Raw genomic sequence first — 18,329 nt, 5'->3', positions numbered from 1 at the left:
TCCCACTGGGGATTATAAGAACCAATGTGCTGTGCAGTTTGAATTCGGTACCACAACTGCACCTGTTAGCATTCTGCCTGTATACCTTACTGTGCTAGAATTTGCAGATTAACTCTTGAGGACTGGCTCCACTTTCGTATTTCCAGTACAGTTTTATATTTAGAAGTTTAATCAGTCTCTTTCTAATCCAGGATCCCAGGGAGATTAATCTCTGCTGTGGCTTTGATGTGAATATCCATTTGTTTGTTTTTAAAACAGACCGCTCTTATGTTAGAGTAAATCTTATTGTCAGATACCCTTCTGGATGCAATTGTAGTAACATTGTTTTCACAAAGCATGAAAATAAAGTCTCTGTGAAATAAGATTAAGAGCAGTAGATTTTCTAATTAGCCTTTGCTTGAAAATTATTTTCAGGAGAAAACATGAAAATGTAATTAGTGTTAGGTGTCTGTTCCCTTTTTTTTAAGTGTGTGTGTGTATATACACGTACGTGTGTGTGTATATGCGTGTATATACACACACACTCAGATACCCAAGTGATTGGTATAGTATGAATAGCGCAACTATCTGTGATTTTTGTGTTCCTTTCCTCTTCTTTTTTTTCCTTGTAACTGGTCACGTGGTGGTGTGATATGAAGATCTTTTTATGCTCAAATTCCATATTTGCAATTTTTAAAAAGAGAACAGTTTAATATGAGTCTTAAATCTGATATATCATTGATGCATCAAAGGGTGTTAATAATTAAAGCCATTTTTTTTAAATGGATTGTTAGTGAGACCAAAGCAAGAGTCTTTCAAATCACTGGTTCAGATCCAGCACGAGCTAATAGCCAACAACCACCTTTGATAACTATGTGAATTGAGGTTTTGGTCTAAATCCGGGGACAGATGGTCATATTCAAATTATACACACGCACGCACAGTTTCAACTAACTGGCACCTTCTGGACAATTCTACAGAGAAGACAGGATTGAGCTGGCACGGAAATTGATCCTCCCTCTCCCATTTCAGGATTGAGGCATGTTGTGCTGCTGCTGCCTTCCCATGCTGTACCTACTTTGTGGGTGGATTGAGGGTTTCACTCCCTGGGGCTGTCAATCTGGCCCCATTAAAAAAAATCCCTAAAGTCAAACAAAGCACTTTTGTAAAATAGCAAAGTCCTTGTCAAGCATTTGATGCTGCCAAATCCTGAGATTCTTATTCAGACTTTTTTTTATTAGAATTTTACAGTTTGGCCCATCAGTTGGTGGCTATTTGAAATTTTAAGCAAGCCTTTTGTAAATTATTTTCATCATCAGTAACATTGAAGTTGGGATTTTAGAGTGTTGAAGTCCCAAGCTGGTCTAGTTGTCTGGTAACTGCAAATTTTATTCCCAAGTCAGCCAGTAAAATCTTCTGGGTTGTATTCCGACCTCTGCCACTCGTTTGCCATGTGACCTCTGGCAAGTTGCCCTCTGTGTCTCAGTTGGCAATTGAGTAATTGCCTAGCTCCCATGGGTGTTGTCAGGTGAATTATTCTTTGTCAAGAGTGTCGAGATCCATTGCTGAAATGGTTGTCAAAATGCAACATTTTCATAGTATCTGAAACTTTTTAAAGTGCAGCAGCTCAGTAAACTGCAGATGATTTTAGAGGCAGCTGAGGGCTAGTGGATTGAGCACAAAGCTGAGAGTCTGGAGATTTTGGGTTCTGTTTCTGAGTCTGCCACTGTCTTGTGTTGCGACCTTGGGCAAGTCACTTAATGGTTCTGAGCCTCAGTTTCCCCATCTGAAATGGGGATATAATACTTCTCCACCTTCAGTTTGGGATCTGCAGATGAAAAATGCTATGATTGCACAAAGCATCATTATTAAGTAATCAAAAACTGCCACAGGAGAGGTTAAAAAAATCTGTTCTGATTATGTTCCCTGAGCCAAAAACAAAATGTGTGAGACACTTTTAGCAAGCTCTCATTACCTCTTGATTGGATTGGGTAGCATACCGTATACAGAAGGAGAACTCTAGTATGTCCTAATGAGATGGTACACTTTTTTTTTTCTTTTTTGACCCAGGCTTTTGCAGCTCCAGAGAACGATCATAAGCACAGACTCTGAACTTCCAGATGAGCTTCTTTATGGCAGAGCAGGTTACCTCTATGCTTTGCTCTATTTGAATACAGAAATTGGTCCAGACACTATACCTCAGTCTGTTATCAAAGAGGTAGGAAACTTCATATTGCCAAGTACTACCGTGTCTTTGAGGTGGAATCATATCTGTTGCTTCACTTCAAATATAGGAAAGAAAATATGAAGTAAGCTTCCACCTAACCTGCAAAAGAGAGTTCATGGGGTAGTTTAGTCAGGAGAAACACTTGGGACCTGATTCTGCTTTTATTTACCCTCTTATAACTTCAGTAAAGTTACTCCTAACTTGTACCAACATGAGGTCAGAAACAGGTCCTCTCTGTTTAGCTCTTACCCGTGAAAGACTTCACTTGTCACTCTAACTTGTTTCTTTAGTAATCTATGTAAACAATAGTAAAGATAGATGCAATGAAAGGAAAGAGGATATAGAATTTGTGAATTCTTCTACAGCAAAAGCAGTACTTAAGTATACAACTGAACTTTTAAAATTTTATACTTTTAAACAAAACCTTAATTATAGGGGTGGGGCTGGAAGCACTGCTTATTACGATTGCTTGACACTTCCCATTGTAAGACTGTTTTCAGTTGCGTATAACTCTTCCAAACTTTAACCAATTGGGCTGAAACTTTGCATGCCAGGTGTCTGCCTCAGCCTGAATTTTCAGGTCCGCCTTTTCTGAGTTCAAGGCTAGGGAGAAACATGTTCTGTCAATGTTTGTTTGTTTGTTTGTTTTTAACTGATCTTTTCTTTGAAAAGCTCTAGTGCTTTCATGCTTTGGAGCAGGGACTTGAAATTTGGCAGGAGGAGTGGCCTTTGTTTCAGGGACGTAGTCCCTGTGAAAATTTGGGGGTCAGTATGTGTGGGAGAGACTCAGATTGGGGGAGGAGCTGGGACTGAGAACCAGTGGGAAAGAAGGGGAGGGTGGAGGGGAGACATGTGCTGAGGAGAACATGTGCTGAGACATGTGGGGGAGAACCTAGGACTAGCTGGTGATGACCTGGGTGGAGATGGTGGGTCTCTGAGGTTGGGTGAAGAGCCCAGTGGGAGCGGGCAGGGGGAACTAGAGGCCACAGTGAGGGAGAGAGACTGATCAGTTAAGGAAACAGGAGGGGGGAACTGGGACTCACTTGCGAGGAATCTGGGACTGGCTGGAGGGGACTGAGCAGAAGGGAACATGCTGGAGTCGGGGTGGGGAATTACCAGGAAAGTTTGTGCCTACTACAGAACGTACCCCTCCAAAGTCTGAAATGGATCTTGAGTCTCACCATTCCTTTGTTATCAGGAAATATGTCTGAAACCCACTGGCAAAGAGTCTTATCCCTCACACCTACTGCTGCTATCAGTTACTCCCTTAGCTCAAGTGGCAGAGGTCTATGTGTTGGCTCTAAAGATTCCAACCCTGTTGATGAATACCCATGTGGGTATCCATACGATGCCACATGATGGAATTTCCTAGGGCTTTTTCTGTTTTTTTAAATAAAACCGGGGGTGGGGGTGGGGAGGAAATTACACACACAAAAGGTATGTTAAAAGAACATCATTAAGGTTTCAAAGTCAGGCACTCAAAAGTTAGGAAATGCCTTAATTAAGGGTTAGAAGACAATTCTTCAGGACTGCATTCAACTGTCTTAACCTTGAGCCCATCCTTTCTGTTCCTATATCCCCTGCTTCGTTCACTACACACCTTCCAACTTCTGCAACAGATGAGGCAGGTGACCTACACACACCAGCCTCCTTCATTACACAACCCTGTTGATCTCAGCGCAGGTTTGTCCTGTGCACCAAATGAGGCAGGGATCCTTTGGAAAAAATGGTATGTGATTGTGTAATTAAAGACTGTATTATAATACACACGCACAAGGGAGGGAGGGCAAATTAAGATGAGAGCTTTCTATTGTACAGAAAAATTGCAGTTTTTCTGACACTTAAAAGTCTTGATGGGATAAGGAAATAAGATATTTTGTAGTGCAGACGTAGATTTGTATATTGCCTCATATTCTTTGATACATTCTCTCTAGTGTTGTGTCTTACAGTTCTTTGTAAAGTAGTCCTCTCTGAATAAATGAAAGCGATATTCATGGCAAGTGTTTGTTTTATTTCAACATTAGGTGGTAGATGCCATTATTGAATCGGGTAAAAACTTCTCAAAGGAGGAACGCAAGACTGAACGCTGCCCCCTGTTGTACCAATGGCACAGGAAGCAGTACATTGGAGCAGCCCATGGCGTGGCTGGGATCTATTACATGCTAATGCAGGTAGGTAAACTAGTGTTCCAAGGTAAGGTTCTTTTGTATGAATCAGTAGTTAAAAGTTTCATTCACTTAACATAATGGTCCCTAAAACTTAGTAATGTCTGAATCTTATTGAGGGCTTTATTGTGCGTGTTAAAGGTCCCTCTTGACCCTCACTCTTCCAAATTAGCTCTTGACTCTTAATCTTCAGTTATTTCTCTCACCTGTTTTCCTGTTCTCAGCATTGAACTTGCCATCAGAAATGCCTTTGTTCCTCTTTCCCTGATCTCACCTACACCAACCACTGCTTTGAGTACATTTTCCACCATCTCTCAACTCCAAAAAACTACATTGTCTCAAGCACCTTCATCCTATTGACTTCTAGCCTGGTTTATTCTGATGTTCCCCACTCCCTTGGGTTGTTGCCCACAACACTGCCCTGCCTGTTGCCCTTAACCAACTTGCTGTCCTCTGTACTTTCCCTTTTTCCGGCACCTCAAATGCCATCCCTCCCAGGTCCCACAGTGACTCTCAAAGGCGAAGCTGACATTTGAAGACAAGTTGCACATGCCTCATCTTCATATTAGTGATGAGATCTGGAAATAATTTCAGCAAATGTCATTGTACAACATTGTGGCTATTGGGCTGCAAAGTCTAATTTATGCCCCTCGCTCTACTTTCCAAAGGTGCTGGCAGTCTTTGTTCTGTCTCAAGTAACATCAAGTTTCTTATCTGCTCATACAGAGCACCCTTTTCCCCCACAAAGTGTAAGGAATTTGTTTCCTTTCAGTCTAAGAGTGCCATAATTTACTGTGCCCTCTCCTTGACCTCCCACTTTTCCTCCTCAAGAAAACACTTTTTCCCAACAAGTTTCTGCATCTTTTCTTGCTCCCCTTTTCCTCCCCTGTTTCTCCCCCCCACCATTGACCCTCCTGCTAACATCCCCTCCCTTAGGAAAATCACCATGTCTTTCCAGCCCTTTCCTCTTTCTTTGCTGTTTCAGGTGGTTAATTAGCAGAAATAATTCTGTCAAATACTGCTGCTTGTAAGTGGCAACTACTCTGATCATAAATCTAGGCAGAATTGTAATTTCTTCCTCTCTAAGATTGCTGCTTTTGACTATTATCACAAAACCTACTTGTACATTCTAAGGTTTATGCCTTTTCATTGACCATTAAACGTTGTGACTCACTCAGAGTTGAGTCCCTTCCTGCAGAAGGAACAAGATATGTGGGCTTTTGCCAATACTAGGAGAACTTTTTGGCAAAGAATTTAGGAGATTTTATTTCTTTAATTATAATCCTACTTTGTTCTCACTGCCTGTGATCTGAGGATCTCTAGCCCTTTACAAACAGTTCCTTGCAACACCACTGTGAGGTTAGTAAGTATTATTATACCTATTTATAGCTGGATGAACCAAGGCACAGCCTTGTTAAGTAGTAGCAAGCCCCAGCAGATGAGAGCCAGGAATCTCAAGGCCAAGTCCCCTCCTTTAATCATTAAATAAACTCTTTCCCTCCATCTAACAGTTCTTAGCTAATTAGTAAGTTTGTGTCTTTAATAACGACTCTATTTATTATTTGTATTGGCCCATTTTGCTTGGTCCTGTCCAAATACAGAACAAAAAGACAGTCCCTCTCCCAGAGAGCTTCTGATCTCAGGCCAGGACTAATCTACAAAGTTCTATCGGCATAGCTGTGTTGTTCAGAGGCATGGAAAGACAATGCCCTGTAGCTAACGTTGTTATGCCAGTGAAGCCCCCAGTACAGACACAGCTGTGCCCACGGAAGAGTGCTTCAGTTGGAATAGCAAATGTTGCTTGGTGAGGTGGTGTTACTATGCCGACAGACAAACTCCTGTCAGCATACGTTGTGTCTACCATGGGGGCTCTGCTGGTTCTTTTTTTAGTTCCTGCTGTATCTGTGCTAAGGACAGTAATTCTTCCCAGTTACTAGCTTGGTGCCATTGTTGTGGTCTGAGTGAAACAACATTCTATAGAAACACGGGTCCTATCACTGGCACTTAACTTTAAAAGAAAGGTCAACTTAAATTAAAGTTGATTTTGCACTGACCTAAATGGGAGCACAAGCAAGGAAAGAAAGGTGTAAAAAGTCTCACTCCACAGGTGTATCCCTGCATGAGGACGGAATACAATTGCACTGAGGTAGTACAAGGACTACACACTGCTGGCGCAATCAAAAGGTGGTCCAGTGGCTACACTCCCCCTGTGCACAACTTGAGGCTGTGTGTCTAAGGCCATGTCTACACTAGCAACTTATGTCAACTCAACTTACATCGGCATACAGCTGCCGCAGTAAGCGCATCATTTGTGCGCGTGCATGCTTGTCTCCTTATGTCAGCGCACAGTATCTATGCAGAGTGCAGTGCACCATGAGAAGGTATACCAGTGTGCACTCTTCACCATCCAATGCACTGTCTTTTGGGAAGTTTTGGCAATGCATGATGGGGCTGAAAGTTGTGCCAGGGTAACTGGGAGCATGGGGTCAACTTGCCAGTTTGCAACTGTCTCCATCCCGTAATGTCATCTGTATCTCCATAATTTTTGCATTTCCCCCCCAGCCCCTCCAAAATCCCACAAACCCACATGGCTGTTGTCGATGTCTGTCCTCTCTGACAAAAACATGGAGCCTGCACAGCTCTGCTCTATTGTCATAGCGTTGCAAGCACAGGGCACGTGATCCCGCAGTATTTGCAGAGCCATGGGGAACATGACAATTCCTTGGAGGACATATTGCTATGGGAAATGGCAAGAACCAATTCAAGGTTGTTGGTGGGATTCACGGTGGAACACCGTTCTGGGCCTGAGAAAGAAGCGCTGGCTAGTGGGATCACATCATAATGCAGGTTTGGGATGATGAGCAGAGGCACAGAACTTTCGGATAAGCAAGGCCATATTCCTGGATCTGTACAGAGTTTGCCCCCTGCCCTCTAGCTCAGCGACACCAAAATGAGAGCTGCACTGATAGTGGAGAAACGGGTGGTGATCGCAGAGTGGAAACTTGAAACTCCAGATTGCTATTTGTCAGTTGGGAATCAATTTGGAGTTGGGAAATCCATCATGGAGGCTATGGTCATGCAGGTGTGCAGGGCTCTTAATTGTCTGCTGCTTTGCAGGACTGTGACTCCTGGCAATGTGCAGAACATAGTGGATGGATTTGCAGCAGTGGGGTTCCCGAACTGTGATAGAGCAATAAACAGAATACATATCACTATTTTGACACCAGACCACCTGGCCATAGAGTACATCAACAGAAAGGGCTACTTTTTCTATGGTTATGCAAGTGCTGGTGGATCACCGGAGATGTTTCTCTGACTCTGGTTGGTCAGGGAAGGTGCACAATGCTTGCATTGTTAAGAATACAGGACTGTTCAGAAAGCTACAAGAAGGGACTCTCTTTCCTGACTGGTGGATTACCATTGGCAATGTTGAAATGCCTATAGTGATCCTGGGTAACCCAGCCTACCCCTTGCTGCCCTGGCTCATCAAGCCGTACATCGGCTACCTCGACACCACCAAGGAAAGCTTCCACTATTGGCTCAGCAGGTGCAGAATGACACACGAACGTGCCTTTGGTTGTTTGAAGGGACGCTGACATCGTTTACTCACAAGATTGAGCCTCAATGAGAAAAATATCCCAATGGTTACAGCTGCCTGCTGTGTCCTGCATAATAATCTGTGAAGGAAAGAGGGGAAAGTTTCCACAGGGGTGGAGGGCAGAAGTGGAGCAGCTCGCTGCTGAATTTGAACAGCCAGATACAAGGGCTATTAGAAGAGCTCAACGTGGAGCTTATACGGCTCAGGGAGGCTTTGAAAGACCATTTTAATAGTGAGCCAGAGTAGTGGGTGGTAGTGTGCTCTACCTGGCCCTGCTCTTTTTTTGGCACGATATGTATTGTGTGGTGATTGCTGTACGTGTAGAGAGATACTACATTATCAGTGCACCTATTACTTTTTTTTTTTTTTTTTTTTTTTTTTTTTTTTGTGAATGATCTTATGCGTTAAGTGACACTGTGCAGTAACAGGTAATTGGTTGCTTTCAGAACTGATGAGCACTAGCCAGCATATGCTGTGAACTAATAAAGATGAATTATGTTCTAAATTATAGAATTTTATTCTGTAACAAAATCAGTGCAAAAACATCCCAGGCAATTTAAAAACAAATATATTAAAAACATAGTAAAACTCAATCAATTAAGAGAAAAGAACTTATGAAGGGGAAATAACATTCACATCCATTCCAGCTACACATACACTGACCTGTGAAAGTCATGGTTGGTATATGTGAAGCTGTGATTGTCTTTTAATGTTCTCCAGGATGGAGTGGTGGGGGTTGTGCATAGACCTGTAAGGCCACGTAGAATGTTGAGGGTTTGTAGGGAGGTCCCAATACTGAGTTCTGGACTGCAGAGGGAGGCGAGCACAGGATTGTTGAACTTGCAGGTCCACCAGAGTCTACAGCAGTGGTTTCCAACCTTTTTACACCCAAGATCACTTTTTGAATTTAAGGGCAATCCAAGATCTGCCCCACCCCACTCACTCCATCCCACCCTCCACCCCCGTTGCTTGCTCTCCCTCACCCACTTTCACCGGGCTGGGGCAGGAGTTTGGGACGGGGTGTGGGCTCTGGGCTGGGGCCGAGGGGTTTGTAGTGTGGGAGGGGGCTCCGGGCTGAGCTTGGGGCAGAAGGGATGAAGGGTGCAAGCTTTGGGAGGGAGTTTGGGTGCAGGAGGGAGCTCCGGGCTGGGGCAGAGTGTTGGGGTGCTGGCTCTGGGAGGGAGGGGGGTCGGCTGACACTGGGTATGGGGGGCTGGCTCCGGGAGGCTGCAGGTTGGGTGGTGGAAGAGAAATGCTGGGCCAGCATAGCTGGGCCTGCTGTACTCATGCTACACCAGGTCTGAATGCTGCAGAGCCATTCAGAACCCGCCCATTGAAGGGGGCAGCGCTTACCTTGGGCGGCCCCGGCCCCACGCTGCTCCTGGAAGGGACCAATGCAACTCTGTGCGCCATCACTCTGTGCAGGTACTGCCCCCGCAGCTCCCATTGGCCACAGTTCCCTGTTCCTGCCCAGTAGGAGCTGCGGTGGCCATGCTTGCAGGCAGGAGCAATGCATGGAGACCCCTTCTCCCCTCCACCGCCCCCGGGGCTGCGCTGGCTGCTTCTGGGAGTGGCTTGGGGCTGGGGCAGGCAGAGAGCCTGTCTTAGCGGCAGCTCCACTGCACCACTGGAGACCGCGATTGACTGGGAGAGTCTCCAAGATCGACCAGTAGATCTCAATTGACGTTGGTGATCACTGGTTTACAGCATCTGTATTTTGCTGCCTGAGATGTCCCATTATGTCCTGGTACATCTCCCTCTCCTTTTCTTGTGCCTTTCTCCTCTCTACTCTATCCTTTTCCAGGCTGTCTGCAGTGTTCATCCTCCAGGCCCTGTGCTTGCTGTCTGATGCAGCATTGGCCCGCGGGATCTCATTGAACATGTCACTTTGAGTCCTCTCCTTTCTCCCCCTTATCTGGCCCAGGCATTCTGTGGAGGGGGAGACCCTGAAGGCTGCAATGGCAGCATTTGCAGATAAAACACACAGAGGTGGTATTGTCAGGTGTATTCACTATGAAAGCGCAACTTCTGTTTGGGATTGCTTGTGCGTGGCACCAGTCACAGCCCTGGCCATGGTGAGTGTGGCCCACTGAGGGTTGGGGAAATGAGGAGGGAATTGCTCAGTTGCATGATTCTAGTAGCATAGGGCAGGGGCACTGGATACTGGCACCGTTTTGCACAGGTGGTGATTTTAGCTATGCCTCACTCCTGAGGGTAACAAAGGTAGAGAGCACAACCGCTGCTGGCGTCCTGAAGCTGCTTGGGCCTGTGTATGCTGCTAGCCCGTGTACTGCCGTGGTGCTGCTGAAGTTATCACTGAGTAGTGTAGGAAGGCAGCCTTCCCGAGAAACCTTTGGCAGAGGATTGCAGAATACCCCCATGGAAGTTTCATTGAGATCTCTCTGGAGGATTCCTGGGACATCTCTGTGCATGTAAACAAACTGCTCTGCCTGCCCCCTGCCTAACTCTAGAACAGGGATTCTCAAACTGGGGGTTGGGACCCCTCAGGGGGTCACGAGGTCATTACATGGGGGTCGCGAGCTGTCAACCTCCACCCCAAACCCTGCTTGCCTCCAGCATTTATAATGGTGTTAAATATATTTAAAAGGATGTTTAATTTATGGGGGGGGGGGGGGTTGCACTCAGAGGCTTATGATGTGAAAGGGGTCACCAGTAAAAGAAGTGTGAGACTGCTCTAGATGGAATGAAAAGCAGACAGCAACCCTACCTCTCTCGGTTGTACCACTATCTCTTCCAGCATGAGTAAATTAATGAAAGGATACATCTTTGGACCTACTTCTTTGGGGGTGCCATTCCTGTAACTGAATATCTACACACTTACGCGTGGTTCCTTCCTCTGCTTCGAGTTAATCCATGCTCGACTGGCTGGACTGAGGTGGAGTCAAAAACAGATTCTGGCTTGCTGTACAGCTGGATCCCCCCCAATTGCCTGTTCCCCGTTCTCCTCCTCTTCTTCATCTGCCACCATCTCCTCCTCCTCCTCGCTGTTCACAGCAGAGGCCTGTGACTCTGGCTCACTGGCGGTATCCGCAGTGCTGTTGGGGGTGGTGGAGTTTCTGCCAAGTCTGAGGATGCAGCTCTTTGTAAATGCATCTGGTCTGCGGCTCAGCCCCAGATCGAATGTTGGTCTCCCTGGCCTTGTGATATGCCTGCCGCAGTTCCTTGGCTTTCATGCCGCACTGCTGCTGGTCTCTGTTAGACCCCTTCTCCTGCATCCCCCCGATCAATCTGCTCATAGATGTTGACGTTTCTGTGCCTGGTTTGGAGCTGTGCCCGCACAGCCTCCTCTCCCCACAGGCCCAGGTGATCCAGTATCTCCTGTCTACTCCAGCCAGATGTGTGTCTGGAGTGTGTAGCCAGCATGATCAGCTGGGCAGTTGCATATAACAATGGAGAGCTGCTAGGTGTGCTTGCCAAGCTGGGCAATCACGAAAAGGAATTTCAAAAATTCATAGGGCTTTAAAGGGGAAGGAATGAGTTTCCAGTTTCTGTGACCCCGACAGCAGAATTCACAATGGTGACCAGAGATGTCAGTGTGGGGCATTGTGGGATAGCTGCTGGAGGACAGTTAAGGTCGCCTTAAGTAACTAGTGTCTACACTAAGTACATTGACTGTAGCTCTATGCCACTCAGAGGGGTGGTGTTCTTAAGTCGGCATGACAGGGGACTTACATCCATGGGAGCCTAAGTTAAGTGTAGACACATGCACAGCTAGGTTGATGTAACCTCCTTGCATTGATCTGTGTCGTGTAGACAGTGCCTAAGGCACGCTTGCTACCTGAGCTCCTGCCTTCTATCACAGGCACTGATTAGCCCTAAGATTCTTGACTGGAAAGTCATTTCTGTAGCACTGCAGCACCATCTAGATCTAGTTGTGAATCGCCACTCACTCAAAAGTTTCTCTTCTCTCTGGGAATTCATCATGGAATCCCTGTCATTTGAAGAGTTTAAAGAACAGGTTAGAGAGACACCTGTCAGGTATGATCTAGAGCAGTGGTTCTTAACGTGTTTTACCATCGTGGGCTGCATATGCAGGTCTCTGTGTTATGTGGGCTGCATCTGCACAATAGATATACTACCTGTACATCTACAAAAAATTAGGTTTAGTATTTGTTATCTGACAGCATTATGATTCAAATTGATACAGGGCCTTTCATTTCAACACTGGCAAATGTCTACGAAGAGCATTTTAAATTAGCAAAAAAAGTCAAAACATTAACTGTTAAAATTAATTAATGTACTGTAAGGTTTGCATGGCAGGGTGTATTGCCCTCCTCGCTTCTATGCTGCTGGTGGTGGCGTGTCTGGGCTGAGCACCCGGAGAGTGCAGCTGTGGAACCTGTCTGTAAAGATGTGGAGCCCTGCATGGTGCGGAGTGTCTCCCCAGTATCTAGACACCCCAGCGCTGTGCTGGCACACATGCCTGCCCTGCAGAGACAGGGTGCCCTGTTTGGGGCAGAATAGCCTCTCTAGGAACTGTTCTTTCCAGCCCCGCACCTAGGGACTGCCTCCCATGCACCTAGTTCCCCACCTAGGGACTGTGCCTTAATATCTAGCCCCCCTTCCAGGGACTGCCCCTGGACACCAGTTCCCTACCATCAGCTGCAACCCCCTTCTGCAGTCCTAGCTCCCTGACCCCTCCCCCTCCTTCTCCTCCCTCTCCTCCCCTCCCCCCCATGCCCACTGGTCTCTTACCTCCACTGCAGGTAGCTCAGCTGGCCTGCCCTGCCCACTTGCCGCTGTGGTCCTAGTGCTAGGGAGCCTGCTCCAGCCAGAGTCACTGGACCTGCAATCCTGTGGCGTGGGGGGGCACTGAGCACCCTGGTCTCCTGCTGATGCTACTGGGTCTGATCCTGCTGAAGGTGGGGGGCTGACACCACTGGGCCTGAATTTGCACCCCCTCTCCCCCATCACCTCAGTGCCCGGGACCGTAGTTACAGCCCTGAGGATATCGCATGGGCTACAGCTGTGTGCTGATTAGGCCGCGAGTTGAGATCAGCTGATCTAGAGATATTTAATCCTGCCTTAGTGCAGGGGGTTGGATTAGATGACCTCTCGAGGTCCCTTCCAGCCCTACATTTTGTGCTTTTCTGGAGAACTGATGGATTTATGTAAGTACCTGTGATTAATGGTGAAACAATAATGTCCCCCACTGATAGCACAGTAGCTGACTTTGGTACTTTTAACTAACTTGGCCAGCAAAGTAAACATTCCTCCTCTGACATAAGAAAAAAAACCAAGTAAATAGATATTGCAGTTTCAAGGTGAACATATTTGAAAGCTGTAGATGTTTAAAGTCTTCTCCTTTGGCTCTAGGAGTGTGAATTTGCGACGGGGTGCTGTCCTATTAAATGCAGATCTGCAGAAGCACTGTAATAAAATTGAGCACAGTGGGCAATAATTTAAAAAGACTGATGAGGTCCCTGTCACTGACTCAATTACGGGGTCCCTGCTACGCCCAAGGCTTTCAGGAATTTCAGAGATCATGTGGGCTTGGAAAAGAATAGAGCCTTATTGTGGAAAAATCCCATAAAGTAGGTGAGAGGGGAGATGAATGTTAATTAGGAACACCTGCAAACCCCACAATGTACTTACTAATTAAGTATAAAGGAATTGGTATCAGCACCTCACCTAGAAGTGGGCATGCAACTCAGTGGGTATAGTCTCCTCTATGGCAAGAATGTAAATCCTATTAACATTAATGCAAAGTCATGGGGAGTATCTAGGGGAAGAATGGTTTCAGAGTGGTAGCCGTGTTAGTCTGTATCAGCAAAAAGAATGAGGCGTACTTGTGGCACCTTAGAGACTAACAAATTTATTTGGGCATAAGCTTTCTTGGGCTAAAACCCATTTCATCGGATGCATGCAGTGGAAAATACAGTAGGAAGATATATACATACACACGGAGAACATGAAAAAATGGGTGTTGCCATACCAACTATAACGAGACTAATCAATTAAGGTAGGCTATTTGATTAGTCTCGTTGGTATGGCAACACCCATTTTTTTCATGTTCTCTGTGTGTGTATATATGTCTTCCTACTGTATTTTCTACTGCATGCATCCGATGAAATGGGTTTTAGCCCACGAAAGCTTATGCCCAAATAAATTTGTTAGTCTCTAAGGTGCCACAAATACTCCTGTTCTTTTAGGGGAAGAATAGCATTTTTTAAAGATATTTAGGTGCCTAAAGATTCACAAATGCACCTATTAGGATTTTCAAAAGCACTTATCTGCAACACTAGGCGCCTAAATAAATATTGAAAATCTGGTGCTTGATGTCTGTCTTCTGGATGTGATTCTTCCCAACCAACTGTTGGGCTGACACTGTTAGATCCTGCCACTCAGTTTGTTTACTTTCTTCAGCTGTCCATAGGTTTAGGAAGCTTTACTTATGATGAAAATACTTTACCGTCATAAACATTTAGAAAGATGGGTCACTGGCCACAACAGTACTCTGCTAGCTGCCTTATGAGGGACACCTCCGCTCAGGGAAACATGCCAGGTTTGTATTTCATGCAGTTAGGCCATTGTTTTAAAACCACACTGGGCTTATATATCTTTTGTCTTCAAGTGTCTGTTATAAATAACCAAACCGCCTTCCTCCTTAAGTGCTCTCTTGTGATGTAAGGCATTGATAGAGGTCTAGGAGTCTTGAAACTTGTGTTCTATTCCAGTTCTGCCACAGTTATCCTGGGTCCCCTTGACGTAAGTCACCCAACGTGCCTCAATTTGTCCATCTGTAGAAAGGGGATAATACTGCTTTTCATAAGGGTATTGTGAGGCTAAATTAATGAAATGCTTATAAAGAGTTTTGAGATTTGTACATGGAATTTTCTACGTATGAGAATTTGTGTATGCAAAATAGAATGGACAGAGTAAAGAACTGCATTTTAATATGTGATTATTTTGTTCTTAGCCAGTTTCAAATGTGGATCAGGAGACCCTGACTGAGCTGGTGAAACCGAGCATTGACTATGTACGTCATAAAAAATTCAGATCTGGGAACTATCCATCATCATTAAGCAATGAAACGGATAGACTAGTCCACTGGTGCCATGGTGCCCCAGGAGTCATCCACATGCTAATGCAAGCTTATAAGGTAAGTCTTTCTCTTATACATGTGCACGCACATCCTCAGGCGTCCGTATGTCTACAGAAGTAATTTTTGATCTTTAGGCTCCTAGTTTTGAAATCTTGGTCTGTAATCTTTGAGTCTTTATTCAGAATGTTAAAGGTGTCTTTAATTTTAAAAATCAATATCTCTAAACCACCTTTTACTTTAAGGATTGTAGTATTATTAAGATGTAGCACTTACTGCTGATGTCAGATTACAAAGATCCCAGATGCCTGACAAATATAATGTGTATCCTATCACAGTAATTTAGCACTAGCCTAGTCTTTGTTCCTATGTATCCTCACTGGTTCTGCTGTTGTTTTCAGGTTCCGGAGCTCTGAGTCACAGAACATTAGTAAGCAAGCAGTTTAATTAAATTTATGCAAATTGATTCCTGTTCTTGACAAGCTGCCTTGGCAGGTTCTCTGCTTGGTCTGAGTGGGCTGATGAAAAGCATTCATGGTTATCTGTATAATTATGTGCACTGCTACCTGAAATTTGAACTGTAAACCTCCTAAAGTGTTTCTGAATGCAACAGAAGCCACAGGAGCATGTGCTCTGGAGTGCTCTGAGAGGAAGGGTGATTGGACACTGCAAAAATCCATTTTTCCCTTCCCGATGTAATGCTTTCTCAGCACAAAATGCTGTATATCTTGAGGAGTTGAGAGGATCAGGAACATTTTTGGTTGGCAGACACTTCTTTGGCCCTACCTTGTCTTTTAAGATGTTCAGGTCACATAATCAGCTTCTTTTTACTTCACAGTCTCCTTTCTTTAAGAGCAATATAAAAAGTAATTGAAGAGAGAGTCAACAGATCGTACTCCATACTGTAAAGTAAGAGGGATTTAGGTAATGGAAAGTAGCTCCTTGGAAACTAGAACCAATCATCCAGCCTTCAAGTTAAGTCTTGTAACTGGACTGTCCTTGTGTGGTAATAGAGAAGCTGTTCAGATAGTGAGATGTTTTCTCTGCCTTGTTGGTCGAATTTTACAAAGCTCATGAAACTATTTAATTAAAAAAAAAAAAAAAAACCTCATACTGATGGTACTATTCAGTGGCTTAATGACAGCCACTGATAGATCGAGGCTTTATAAACCTCTAAGTATGTCAACCATCCCTTTTTTGATTTACTGCTGATCTGAGTTAGACCAGATAGAGAAGAGCAGAAACTGGCTGCTTAAGACTACAGGTCTCTGGTGTCTCAGTGAAAACCATCTGTTTCATTCCCTGCTTTCCTGATGGACTCCATAACATAACTTTAGACGGAGTTTTGGGTGTAAGTAAAGTCTGCAAGAGTGGGTTCTTGGTGTTTGAAACACAGCTGAAGGTCAGGCTGAGAGGAATGCTTGTATGGTCCCTAGCACAATGGGGCTAGTGCCTCACAGAGCTACTGCAGTACGAACAATGATCTATAGTCAAGATCATTGTTGTGCTTCTGGTAAAGAGGCAAATGCCATACTGGGTAATATGAAATGTAAAGCATTTCTTGGACAGCGTTTCAATGTAGAAACAGGGAGGACCTGCCCTTGGCCAGAAGTCACCATGACCTCAACCAGAAGGCTTGGGGCTGAAACCCGTTGTGCCCCCATCTGTTACATGAATCTAATTAGAATAACCCTTTTGTATTTCAAGTTTAAATCAAACACAGTCACAATTTGGAGGAGGGGGGAGTAGTGAAAAAAGGAGAGTGAGAACTCTTGATAGATGATAAATGTGAACTATAGAGAGAATCTAGAATTTAAGATACGGATCTTGTGTTTTCTTTTGATCATGCTTTCAGATTCATAAAGTCCTCTTAATTTTCTTTTATCCTGCACAGGAGGGGAAGCAGTCTGGTAAGAGAGGAAAATTATTGCTGTGGTGGGTGGATTATAAATAGCTAGAGAACAGATGAAACTTGCCGCATTCTCCACTCCTTTTTTCTGTTGCTGGGTAGGTTGGTTGAATTTGAGTGTTTTTCTTATTCCATAGAGCTTTAAAGAGGATAAATATTTGAAGGATGCCATGGACTGCAGTGATGTCATCTGGCAGAGAGGTTTGCTTAGGAAAGGGTATGGAATCTGCCATGGGACCGCTGGCAATGGCTACTCCTTCTTATCTCTCTATCACCTAACTGAGGACAAAAAGTATCTCTACCGGGCTTGCAAGGTGGGATTTACTGTATTGCTTCTTCTGTGCTGGCTACAGTCGTATGAATTTCTGTGTGATTAATTGCAAACATCACATACCCTAATATAATAAAAAGGAATAATATTTCTATGCTACCTGTAACTTTTATTTCATTCTCAAAATGTAGGGAGTGTTTAGAATCGGAAATAGGAGTGGCTTGAAAAGACGATACCTGCTCTAAACGTAGCTAACCTGTGTTCTATTGCGATATTAAAAATATACTATAAGTATTCCCTTGTGATATCCGCTACGGGATACATCTGATCTAGCAGTGACTGTTCAGTGGTCTGTAATGATTATACTTTGGTTCATTGGCTTTCACACTAGTTGTTACCTTGGGGTTCTAGAACTCTGAATTGCATGGATTCAATTTTAATGTATATAAAATGAGTTGATTACTTTTTGCTGGGCTTGAGAGCCCCATGGTCTGAGTACTGCTTTGAGAGCTAATCCTTGCTCTGATATATTGCTTCCTTTGTGATCTTGGGAAAGTCATCTGAGCTCTGTGCCTCTGTTTTCTTATCTCACCAGAGTGTTATGAACCTTAACTTGCTGAAGTTAATTAGACATTCGTAGACCTTTCTGTATAGTCTGAGACTATTTAAAATACTTCAACAGGAAATTTGAAAAATAGTCTCCCAACTGTCTTCAAATCAGCAGTGGCCATCTGTACAGAGGCTGTGTGGATTCCAATCATTTCACTGTGGAACAGTCGAAAGTTTTAAAACTGTTGGCCCTCTGTTTGCTTGTATCCTCTGATATTTACTGTAGTGTCCAGCAAGCCAGAGGCCTAGCTGGTATCAGACCTCAGGACTTCCTGTCTTCCAGCTCTGGATTAGTCCAGGGAAGCAGCATGATTTGAAGGAGAGGGGCATTAGAGATGTAGATCTAAACAATTGTATAAATCACTAGCAACTGCATATGTAGCATATGTAATGTCTGTAGGTCAATCTGTCTTGACCAGGTCTAACGCAATCTATCTTAGGTACTTTATATGGCCTCCATCACCATAATGTCTGAGTGCCTCACAATCCTTCAGTGTTTTTAAGAACA

At 44.4% G+C, this 18,329-nt stretch overlaps 1 protein-coding gene across 2 annotated transcripts in view; it reads left to right on the top strand.

The window, feature by feature from the left end:
- LANCL2 (LanC like 2) overlaps positions 1–18,329 on the top strand; it is a 57,101-nt gene that overhangs the window by 32,016 nt on the left and 6,756 nt on the right. For both annotated transcript variants that reach the window (XM_034761270.1, XM_034761272.1), the window contains 4 exons: positions 2,050–2,197; positions 4,231–4,377; positions 14,910–15,092; positions 17,079–17,255. In XM_034761270.1, coding sequence (XP_034617161.1) covers positions 2,050–2,197; positions 4,231–4,377; positions 14,910–15,092; positions 17,079–17,255 — 655 coding nt within the window. The remainder of the gene's footprint in view (positions 1–2,049; positions 2,198–4,230; positions 4,378–14,909; positions 15,093–17,078; positions 17,256–18,329) is intronic.

The sequence above is a fragment of the Trachemys scripta genome, chromosome 2, assembly GCF_013100865.1.
Source record: "Trachemys scripta elegans isolate TJP31775 chromosome 2, CAS_Tse_1.0, whole genome shotgun sequence".
In the NCBI taxonomy this organism is placed as follows: domain Eukaryota; kingdom Metazoa; phylum Chordata; order Testudines; family Emydidae; genus Trachemys; species Trachemys scripta.
The sequence above is the reverse complement of the archived record's forward strand: the minus strand, read 5'-3'. Positions and strand labels throughout refer to the sequence as shown.